This window comes from Dasypus novemcinctus, chromosome 20 (genome assembly GCF_030445035.2).
Source record: "Dasypus novemcinctus isolate mDasNov1 chromosome 20, mDasNov1.1.hap2, whole genome shotgun sequence".
NCBI classification, from domain to species: domain Eukaryota; kingdom Metazoa; phylum Chordata; class Mammalia; order Cingulata; family Dasypodidae; genus Dasypus; species Dasypus novemcinctus.
Genome location: NC_080692.1, coordinates 38,110,413 through 38,122,614, shown reverse-complemented (window position 1 = coordinate 38,122,614; position 12,202 = coordinate 38,110,413). Strand labels below are relative to the sequence as shown.

The 12,202-nt window shown below is 36.3% G+C and overlaps 1 protein-coding gene across 1 annotated transcript in view; it reads left to right on the top strand.

Annotated features, from left to right (window-relative positions):
* The window catches only part of SLC15A5 (solute carrier family 15 member 5), a 73,416-nt gene that overhangs the window by 48,501 nt on the left and 12,713 nt on the right, over positions 1-12,202 (top strand). The window contains exon 7 of the mRNA XM_004460342.3: positions 67-198. Within this exon, the coding sequence (XP_004460399.2) occupies positions 67-198 (132 nt within the window). The remainder of the gene's footprint in view (positions 1-66; positions 199-12,202) is intronic.

The window sequence follows — 12,202 nt, the reverse complement described above, 5'->3', positions numbered from 1 at the left end:
GGATAATATCTATGGGAGTGTTTTAGGCAGGAATTTCTAAAGTCTGACCTTTTCTTTTTCTCCCAGTCTCAGTAATATCATACAAATTTGTTCCAAGTAGCATCAGAGGAACCTCCATGAGTTTTCTAACACTGTTCAATGGACTTGGATGCTTCACGGGGGCACTGCTGGTAGAGTTGGTATATCTCATCTCAGAAGGTAAAAACTGGTTCATGGTATGTTTATAAACTTTGATGACTAGAGAATTGGGAGACAAAACCTAAAGAGAGGAACTGTGCCAGTGTAGTTTTTTCTTAATTGATCCACTTTCGCAATTAAGATAGAATTAAGATAGGAAATAGACTCTTGCTGTATTCATTAATTTCTGGGAATTGTTTTTCTTTTGGTAGAAAGAGGTAATTACAGAATGCCACTTCTCATGAGACCCTGTCTACTGTCTTTTTTAAGTGTATTTTGAAACAGACAGGTCATTGTATTCTTATTAGGTCTTTCTGTGAGGCCATATTCAATAATGCTTCAGAGTTAGCATAGCCAATTCCCTGAAAAGGTAAAGAAATACACATGGGTAGGGTATCTGGCTGATCTTTTCCCTTTCAATTTGCCAGAAATCTTGTCTATGCAGCTGAAGAGAAAATGTGAGCAGAATAACAAATGATCTTGGAAATTTTTCCCAGTGGAGATTTTAGTCAGGGAAAACAACCAATCTGAAAATTCAGATGCAAATACAAAAATTATTAATCTTTTGTTAGGTGTGTGTCTTGGAAAAATCAATAAGATGACCATAATGATTAGTTGTCACAATGAAATGTCTTTACTGTATTTTAAATACTTGGTCTTTGGGACATTTTTACTTAATTGTTCTAAGATGTTAACATAGTTTAAATTTTATTTTAATTTACTTTTACTTATTTTATACTGCAGCCTTACTTTTCTTACTTTCAAAAATTCATACAGTTTTATACTTATACTAACGTAAGCAAAGTGTTTTTCTCTTTTAACAAACAAATTCAATTTTCTTACTTCCAAACTATAGAAGAATTAACTTCTACAAATGAGAAACTCCTTGGAACAATATGTCTCCCTTCAAAAAATATATTTTCAGTATTTGCTCTGTACCAGGCACCATATTGGGTACCAGGAATACCATGACAAGCAAGATAAATACTTGCAAGTCCTCACAAAATTTACAGTGGTGCAGGGAAACAAAAGTGATAGATTCAATGATAAATATAGTACAGGTCTAGAGATGGAACCCACAAATCTTGGAATGCTACTTACAGAATCAAACCCTGCCCTTTTCTTAGTTACCTGAGAAATGTAAGTAAAAGCACATATTAAATATTTAGCCTATGTCCGGCCCTGTGCAACACAGAATTACACGAGCTAGAACTCCTCAAGAGCTCAGTCTTCTAAGAGCTCAAATCCAAACTGTCGTAACTAACTGAATGAACTGCAGCAAGTTGCCAACTTCTCTGGTGATCATAATCCTAGTATGTAAACAAGTGGCAAAGCAAAGCCTTTTGGATTTTGTAAAATAATTTGGGAAAGTCTTACTTATATCATTACCTAACATTTTAGGCCTTAAACGCACCGTTTCTTTTCTTCTTATTACTCAAGTAAGATAATTCTGAAAAACTTAATTTTTATAATCAAATAACATTTGATGTATTCTAGAAGAACTATAAGATTCAATATTACTACCAATTATCTTTTATATAAATTTAAATTTTTCATGTACTTGCTTAAGAGCCTACTCTTGTAAATATATTTCCCTGCAAACCTAAATACTGAGATTCTACGTAGAGGGGCAGGAGTTTCTACATGCATTGTCTCATTTATTACCACAGACCTATAAAGACAATAATGTTATCATTCATGTTTTTAATGAAACAATTAAGGAAGAAAAGAGAAGATGAAGTGCTCCAGTCATTGCAACTAGTATTGGACAGAGAGCCAAACTCAGCCTTCTGAAACCAATGCCAATGCCGATCGCCATACACTAGGCAGCTATTAGGAGTAACCCAAAGAAAGGGCTTTTTAATGCTGTTTGTTACTGTTAGTAGTAACCTAAAGAAAGGGCATTTTAATGACATTTGTTATTTTTATAACTCAACCTCCTTGGATGGTCTGGTGGTTTGAAATTGTATGTACCCCAGAAAAACGTGCCCTTAAAGTTATTCCAATTAACCATTAACACCATTGGTGCAATGGTGTGAACCCACTGTAAGTAGGACCTTTAGACACGGTCACTTCAGTTAATGTATAGTTTGCTTCAATTAGAATGGGTCTTAACCTATAACTAGAGTCCTTTATAAGAGAATGAAATTTATACACAGAGAGAGAAAGTCAAAGGAGGCAAGTAGCTGAACCCAGAAGAGAAGAGAGAGACCAGGAGACACCACCATATGCCTTGCCATGTGACAAACTAAGGACCCGAGGATCATCAGCAGCCAGTCCCAGAATGCCAGTCTTTAGGGAGAAAGCATTGCCTTGATGGTGCCTTGCTTTAGCCTCAAAACCAAAAGCTAATAAATCCCCATTGTTTAAGCCAACCCACTATGTGGTATTTGCCTTAAGCAGCATAGTAAACTAAAGCAAATGGTGTATTAGTCAGCCAAAGAGGTAGAAGCAGTTAACAAGGTCCTAAAGAGTGTAACTCAAGGTAACTTGCTCACCAAAGTCTGTTGCCATGTGTTGAAGCAAGATGGCAGGCAACCTCTGCCTGTTCTCTTCTTACGACTTTGTGGGCCCCACTTCTTCCAGTCTCAGCTGTAGGCTGGCACAGGGCTCATCTCTCTTCCTGGGGCTTTAGCTCTTTGAGCCTTCTCCTTTCTGTCACATGGCAGGACCGAAATGACCAAGTTCTTTCCTCTTCTGTATCTTCTTCTATGTGTCTTCTTGAGCAAGTGCCCTTTTATATAGCCACAAGGGAGTGGAGATTTAACCTGAGTTACACCCTACTAATGTGGTTGAATATGAAGCCCTAATCTTAACATAATTTAATCAAAGACATCTCAGTTGACTCTAATACAGTCAAAGGATATCATGCCCAGGAGAACAGACCACTTTACAAACATAATCTCTCTCTTTAGAATTCATAAATAATCTCAAACTGCCACAGTTGTGTGTGCATATGAGATAATATTGATAATATTCTAGATTACAGTACAAAGATAAGTGAATAAAAATGTAATATAACTTTGCCAAAATTTGGTGCTCATGAAAAGAGGGTTATAGGGAAATAAGGAATTATATCTTAGCAAGATAGGATATGTGCGGGGTACTCTCAAGCCTGTGCTTAAGGGAACACCATTTAAATTATCACTAATTTAATTTACTTCTTCAAGTTTTTTTTTTTCTGTGCATAAAATATTGTGTTTCACCATAAGCGTATCCCAATAAGTTAGAATCTTATAGTTGGATGTTCCCTTCCAGGTCATCTTGTCTAACCTTGCACCAAAATCTAGATGCCCTAGCATCGTCTAGTGTTTAGGAAAATTCTATATGCTGAGTCTTCCCCTCTATTGGTAACTAATTATGTTCAATAGAACAAGCCTAATTTTCTGTCCACCTAGCAGGTCTTCAAATATTTGATAGATTTTTGGAAAACGTATGTGCTATAGTGGTTAAAGGAGTAGGTTCCAGAGGCAGACTATCTGGAGTTGAATGCAGAGTCCAGTTGTGTATCTTCCATTTTCATGTCCATAATGACAATAACTATTTCATCATGTTTTTCTATGGCTTAAGTACATTAATTCAAAAAATATTTAGAATAGTCTATGACACAGAGTTAAGTGTTCAATAAGGACAGTTATCATGATCCTCTTCTATTTTATAGACAAACCACGCCCAGTTTTTTCATATAGTATGATTCTCCAATTTTTCACTATCAAGACCCTCCATCCCACCTAAACAACTTATCAATATCTTCCTTAAAATGCAGTTTCCAGAATAAAACAAGAATCAAGAAGGGTGCAACCAGAAGAGATACATTACTTTTATCAACCCAATACACTTTCTCCTAATGTCAACCGAGATCATGTTGACTTTTTTAGTACTTGCATCATGCATATGGTCAATTATAACCTGAAGTTATTTTTGTATTTTTAGCATTTGCTCTCAGTTCAGCTCCACTCATCTTATCAAGGTTATTGTCTTTCTAATTAAATTCAGGACTTTAGAGTTAATAAATGTCAACCCATCATCCTTAAAAACAGACATTTTTGAAACTTGATTCTGTCACCCAGTGAATTACTAATTTTTACTTCTTTGCTAGCCTTGTGTCATCTGCAAATTTGGTAAGCAAGTTCTTGGGCTTCTTTCAGATAATTGAAAAAACTGTTGAATTGGACAAGACCAAAAATAGAGCTGTGTGGAAAATTCCTAGACACCTTACTTCAAGTTAATAACAATCAACTAATCTTCCTTTTGGGATGTAATCAGCTACCAGTTCACTTAATCATTATCATTCAGCCCACACACTTCTCCATCCAGCTCTATATGACATCGTAGGAGATATTGTCACATGTCTTTCTGGGAGTAGGATATGTCTGTGTCTGTGACAGTTCCTTGAACCATCAGGATATCATCCTCAAGAAAGGAAATGAATTTCATTTAGCTGATTTGGTTGTAGTGGCCCTATCCTGGCTTATAGTGACTAATTAGAGCCATTAAAAGATAGTGACTCTTTGACCATAAGCCTGACTTCCAGAAGGTCATTATCTCTCAAAGGCTGTTTCATCGTATTTTAAAAAGGGAATACTGGGCGTACTGCATTTCACTTTCCTCAGAAATAATGAGAAGATAAGATTAAATAAGGTATTTGACATTTTTAATGCCAGAGATTATTTTTAAATATAAAAATCAAGTCAAACATTACAATAACCCACTTTGGTTAAAAACAAGATAAGTCTATTCAGTCAAACAAACAGACCAATTTTTTAACAGAACCAACCTTCGTGAAACCTTCACTTCAACTGTAGTTTAGGCCACCCAATTCCCTTAGCATTCTATTGAGCATATAGGATATTTTAAAGCTTTAAGTAGTCATAAAGTCAGCTGAGCATCTGTATATGTAAGTGTGTGTGAGTGTGAGAGCACCATTTGAAAAGATGATCAGCTATCACAGTCTCCCAGTCTTCAAGCTGCATTAGTCATTTTTAGCACCATGATGGAGAATGGTGTGAATGCGGTAAATTCAAAAGATTTCTCAAAACTTGACTGTGCAGACAGATAACTGTTAGAGTGACATTTTCAGTACAAGTGAGAAAACTGATCCTTCTGGGATCTCTAACTCTGAGTGCTTTAAAGGAAAGATACAAAACTTAACCCATCCTCCTACACTAATCATCTCAGAAATAGTTTATCTAAAAGTAGCAATGCTAATATAAGGAAGTGAAGAAGTCAGTCAAACTGCTTATTTCAACTATATCCCATTAGCAACAAGATCAATTTTTTAACACTCATGAGTTCAAACTTACCTTTTGACAAAAATAAAAAAATATAATTCAATAAAAGATGACATCTTACTTACGGATGTACAAGTTGGTTAAAAGATCCAAAACAAAATGTCTAAGAGGAAAAGGATAATTGGGCAGTGTCAAGAGGTCAAAGTGTACATCTTGTCCCAACAATTTTTCACTCCTTGAAATTCAGAAAAGGAGCAAAGAATTTATCTGTTTAATTCTAATCAAGATCATTTTAAATTCTAAGTGAGATCATTTAAAATCCTCATTTAAATATCGATGATTATTGAGGCCACTGACAGCCAATGTCAGCATGAATCACCATGTCACTCTTGACACAGGAATTTGCAGTTGCAATAAACTTGAAAGGAGAAAATATTTATGCATACAGAACCCTATTTGACTGGATTTCATGGGTCCATGCCTGTTTTTTAAGTGATGTGCTTATTCAAAATTCAGCTCCATGCCTCGAGTCCAACTTCATATGGGTCTGGAGATTATAGATTTTTAGAACCAGAGGCTAAAGTGGCCTGCTGGTCTATAATCCACCTTTAGGCCAGCCCATACTCAGCTTGCATGTCAACTGGTTTAGTGACAGTCTTCTCATGGCCAACTTGGCTGGCCCCAAAGTCTCCCACAGGCAAACATTGCCCACAGTCCTCAGTCGGAATTAGGTGCAGAGCCCTCTTCATATAATAGGGTTATGTTATCTCAGAAACAATTTATTCCACACCCTCAATCTTTGGTTCTACAGAAATCCTTGGAGCTAGTCAGAGATCTTAGGGTTCATAACCATATCAGAACAGCACAAATTATCCTTTAGACTATGGAAAGGAATCACCTGCTGCTGCTGGCTCACAAGAAATAGAAAGGACAGAGTTTTTAGTCAAAAAATATGAGTTCAAATTCGACTCAGTCTTTCAAGAGCTGTGAGATATTGAGTCTGTTACTTAACCTCACCAAGCCTCAGTTTCTCTTTCTCTAATATAATGTTCCTAACGACTTACCTTGCAAAATTTTTAGGAGGATTAGAAGAAATGGATACCACGTGCAAGGTAAATATAGGTGCACAAAAAATGCTGTTGTGTTATTATTGTAATTTGAGTGGGATTTTTTCAGTGTTTTCCAACTGGATATGATAGTTTGGTGTGGCACTTTAATAATTCTCAAAAAATGAATGTGCTCAATAAATGCAGGTCCAGGTTGTTCTACTCTACTCCAATTTCAGGTCCAGATTTTGATCAGGTGAAATAAAGCAATGCTCTGTGATCCTTCTTGGCTGCATGGGCCTGTTGACATTAAGGGATCCTCCACTGCATGGCAAATATAGAAGTCTGGGGAGAGTTAGAGCCGTATCCATCTTCACACTGAGTCCTTAAAAATGGTACTGACACTGAAACTAGAAGGATGGAATAGGTGGTATTTGGCTTGGTAAGCATGGGGACGAATTTTTCTAGCTGAAAGCACGTATGCAGGGCATCTGAAATGGGGAGTTACTAGGAACATCAGAAGAACCCGAAGAAGTCCAGTAAGCTGAAAATATTCTGAGGAAAAAGAGAATGACATGAAATCAAGGTGAGCAGTTAGAGGTCAAATCATGCAGGACCTTTGGGCGTACAAGGATTTTTTTAAATTTGAAAGTGATAAATCAAAGGATTTCATCAGGTGAGTGACATGATCTATTTGTGTTTTTAAAAGACCACTCTGGATGCAGTATAACTTGCAAGGGAAAAGGAATGGCTTGAGAGTAGCAGGGAGATTACAATTGAAGTAAACCAGGCAAGTTTAGGGTGATGAGCTGGAGAGGTAATAGGCAGATGGAGAGAAGTGAATGGATACGAGCTATATTTTAGAGGTAAAATCAAATAAAATAATGCAGAGTGATGGTTTTGATACAGAGCCAGGGGTTGTAGGATGCAGGAAAGAGGAGGTGGTACCAAGGGAGCATCTTAGACTCTAGCGTGAGAAACTTGGTGGGCAACAATTCCTATTATGAAATAGAGAATTCTAAGAAAAGAAGTGATTAAGAAACTTATCACCCATTGTTCTTTTTTTTTTAAGATTTATTTATTTATATCTATTTCTCTTCCCTCGCCCCTCCCCCCCCTCATTGTCTGCTCTCTATGTCCATTCGCTGTGTGTTCTTCTGTGTCCGCTTGTATTCTTGTCAGAGGCACCCGGAATCTGTGTCTCTTTTTGTTGCGTCATCTTGTTGTGTCAGCTCTCCGAGTGTGCGGCACCACTCCTGGACAGGCTGCACTTTTTTCACCCTGGGCAGTTCTCCTTGCAGGGTGCACTCCTTGTTTGTGGAGCTCCCCTATTTGGGGGACACCCCTGTGTGACACAGCACTGCTTGCTCCCATCAGGACTGCACATGGACCAGCTCATCACACAGGTCAGGAGGCCCTGGCTTTGAACCCTGGACCTCCCATGTGGTAGGAGGATGCTCTATCAGTTGAGCCAAATCTACTTCCCCTCATTCATTTTTAAACACATTTGACTTACCTGTGAGATATCCAAATAGCAATATCTAGAGCTTAGAAAATAAATCTGGATTAGAAACACAAATATGGACTCTTTGGCACAAAATAACATATGAACCCACTGAAGTGAATAAAATTACCTAGTGTGAATATTAAGAAGGAAGAGAAAAAGGAGCCCAGGACCTAGACCTGAAAACACCAATGTTATAAGTTGAACAAAGGTGAAATATCATGCCAAAGCAAGGTGAAATATAAATTAATAAATATATGTGCATTGTATGTGTGTATAAATATATATTATATATTATATGTAGTATATATTTATATATATTCTTTAAATACAAACAAGAGGATTGGTTCAAGCAGAAAATGGTAAACTGTTTCAAATGCTACAGCGAGATCAAGCAGGTTGAAGAATAGAAAGTGTCCCTAAGATTTAGCAACATTATTGTCACCAATAATTTTAGCAGGAGCCATTTCTGGTGAGATGGGAATGAAAGCCAAACAGAAGATTGGTGAAGAATATCTAGGAAGTGAGGAAATAACTATTTTGTAGAACTTGGCACTAAAGGAGATTCAAGAATGGTGACTGGAGGGTGGGTAGAGTTATCAGATTTTGCAAATAAAAATACAAGATGCCCAGTTAAATGTGAATTTCAGAAAAACAATGAATTATTTTGAGTATAAGTATGCCCCCTGCAATATTTGGAACACATATTAAAAGATTATTCATTCAATATTTAGAACATGTCTATACTGAAAAGTAAACCACTGTTTCTCTGAAATTAAAATTTAACTGGAAATCTTGAATTTTATCTGGCAATCCTAGACATGAGTTCAAAATACTTCTTTATTATGAGAGTTGCTTGAGCATATTTAACACTGATGAAAATATCTGGTGTAAAGAGAATGTTTAAAAATGCAGGAAAAAGAGGTGAGAACTGATGGAGCTGAGGCACTAAGGAAAGGGGTGGTGGACACAGTCAAGAATCTACCGAGAGAGACTGGCTTCTTACAGAAGGATGGATGCTCCTTCCTGCACGAAAGCAGAAGGGAGAAAGGAGAGGACGGGGACAGATACAAGCAGATGAGTAGTTCTGGAATTGAGAAGATGACAGAGCCTCCCTTCAAAGCCTCCAATTTCCTTTTTGAAGTGTGCAGCAAGGAGATGGGAACTCATCATTGTGGCAGCAGAAGAGACAATTTATAAGAAAAACCCTAAGACTGCTGGCAGTGTGGAAGTCCCAGTTAGTGGTGACCACGGAAATTGGTGTCAATACTAAAGCACGATGTTGCCAAGCAATATTCAGGTGCTCAGGGCAGGCACGAAGATGTCTGGTAGATTTAAAAATGGTCTCTACATTGCCATGATGGATACAGGCCATTGTGTATTTTGTCATAACCTAAAACATTGCGCAGGGCAGAGTGTAAACTGTAATGTAAACTGTAGTCCACAGTTAGTAGCAGTGCTTCAGTATGGGTTCATCGATTCTAACAAATGGACCATACTAATGAAAGATGTTGTTAATGTGGGAAAGTGTGAGAGAGGAAGGGAATGGGAGCATATGAGAATCTTCCATATTTTTTATGTAGCATTTATGTAACCTAAAGCTTCTTTAAAAGTAAAAAAATTATTAAAAATAAAATAAAAGGACTATTTCTGAACATAGTTACAATATCATTATTATATCTAAAATTAGGAATAAGCCTTATCAAATGTCCAATAAGTGTTCAAATTCCAATTGCACCATAAATGTCATTAATTTTTTATAGCTTGCTTGCATTAAGTTCCAAATAAAGTCCACACATTGTGCTTGGTTGATATGAAAAATAAAATAATAAAATAAAATAAAAATAATCTCTAGACTACAAGACATTACTTTAATCTTGAATTAAAGTAAATTGGGGTAAATCTTATGCACTATTTTCCCCCCAAATATACAAAAGATTAGAAATGCTTTCTTCTCAAATTCTGAAAAAAAGTCTGTAACATTAGCTAACTTGTGTTGCAAATGAGAGAACAGACTCTGTAAACAAGCAGACAGTGGATAAAAGTCATTTTCTGCTATATCCATGCTATGACTTAAATTCAGTATGTTGCTATTTTTAAATAGTTCCACTTAGAGATCAATCTATTAATTGAGTCCACAAATGCATACTAGATTCCTACTATGTACAAGCACTGGCTAGATGCTGAATTAATAATACTAAGGCTGAGGCTTAATTAACAAGAAGAACCTTATAGAAATATTTGACACTCAAATTAATATCAGATATATTCATTTGACTAATGCTATTACAATTACAGTTCATAGCTAATGGCATTATCAGGCTATTATCACAAAGCATTACCTCTCTTCTAAAACTCATTTCCATGATAATTCATTGAAATCATCATGAGAACACACTATCTTGATGGGTTTTTACCTCCCAATGCTCTTAGAAAGAATGAACTCCCTCTTTTAAGAAAGCTTATGATGCCAAATACCACCCATGCCCGTGCCCTCCGCAGTTCAGGGGAATGGTGCAGAGTTATTTCTCTACAAGTTTGAAAGACACAGCATCCCTTCCGGAAAACAGCAACCTGCCTTCATTTTGATCCACAATTCCCAAGAACCAGAAATGCAAATTAAAGTTTTATCAGTAGCAAAGTATTAGGTATGTGCGGATCTGGGGCCCAATCTCAGTTCATCCATTCATTCAACAAATATTTATTCTGTCTCCTTTATATGACTTTAGGCAAACAGTTCAGCCTCTCTGTGCCCCTATTTTCTCATCTGTAAATTGAGAGTAATAGCAATTCTTATTAGATAAATATGAAAAAATGGTAGAAAAGTCAAAGTTAGAATATAGTTGTTAGGTATTATTTCCTTCAGGTACCATGAAAATTAATGTGTTTTAAAAATTAACTCAGGTAGGAGAGCTATGAATCTGAAATGAAGCATTTAAATCAGGTTACTGAAAGGAGGAAAGAAAGAAATTAACATTTATTAAGTGTCAGTTATATGCAGAACTTGCTATATGCATTGCACAAAGATATTATTTCATTAAATCTTCTCAACAATTCTTTGGGGGTAGCCCCATCATATATAAGAGGAAAATGAGCTCAGAAAAAGTTGCCCAAATCATATAATAGTATTGAAGCAAGGGTTCTCTGATTCCAAAGGTCTTTTCCACTACACTGGGTTTATTTCCCGTGGTACAGAAGCATGTCCACCCCGGAGAATGACTGTTACATCTTTTAATTCACATTTATTTGCTCCCAAACAGAAAACACAAAGTGTGGAGAAAGGTGTGCCTAAAATGAAACAGGATATAAAACCCGTTTCAGTATTGTCTCAACAACTGTGGACGTTTGCTAGAGCATCGACATTTCAAAAAAACTTCTTAAAAAATCCAAAGAAGCATGGGGGAAATAATTGCTCACCGTATGCCACTGTCATTTGAGGAGCTTCCTAGGGGCACATTATAAAATTTTCAAAGTTCCATTATGTTAAAAATAAAATAGTAGTTGGTAAAAAGCCTCTGAGGAAATGTTGCATCTTCCTCTAAAAAGAGATAACAGAAAGTTGTCTCCAATCAAAAGCAATATTCTGTAGCACTTAGAATAACGCCATGCATGCTTGCAGCTCTTGGTTCTGTGGCTTCAGTACTGACTACAATGACGTATCACTGAAGTGAGTTGAGTCTTAGGATTCAAAATCAACTATTTATTGTTTATTGGGGGTTATTTGATCTCTAGAGTAGGACAGTTTTATAAAGAGCACCTAACTTCTAGGCTACAGTCTCAAGGCTTACAGGCCTGCCATCCAGTACTTCAATTACTGACCTTTTGTTGTATCACAGTAAATCAGAAATGATCTTTAGAATCAAATTTTACCCAACGTATGTTTGATGAAGTGGTTTTAAAACATTATTCTTCAGCTCTAAAGGTAATATATGATGAAATAAATCAAAACTATAAAGGAATTTTAAAAAAGGCTTTGTAGAGATGATGGTAATTATTATTTAGGTAAATTTTCTTCCAATATTTTTCTGTGTGCATGTGCTATGTTTGCATAAATTAAAATTTTATATATCTTCATATAGCTTTAAACAAAATTAGGTTCTAAATAATCCCTGCTGAATGCTCGATAAACAAATTTGTATCAGGTCCCTACATTTTTCTTAAATAATATTGTGAGCATATTTCCATGCCACTTGAAATTCTCCGAAAAGGAAAATATGAAGGCCACTTTGAATAATACGTTTCAT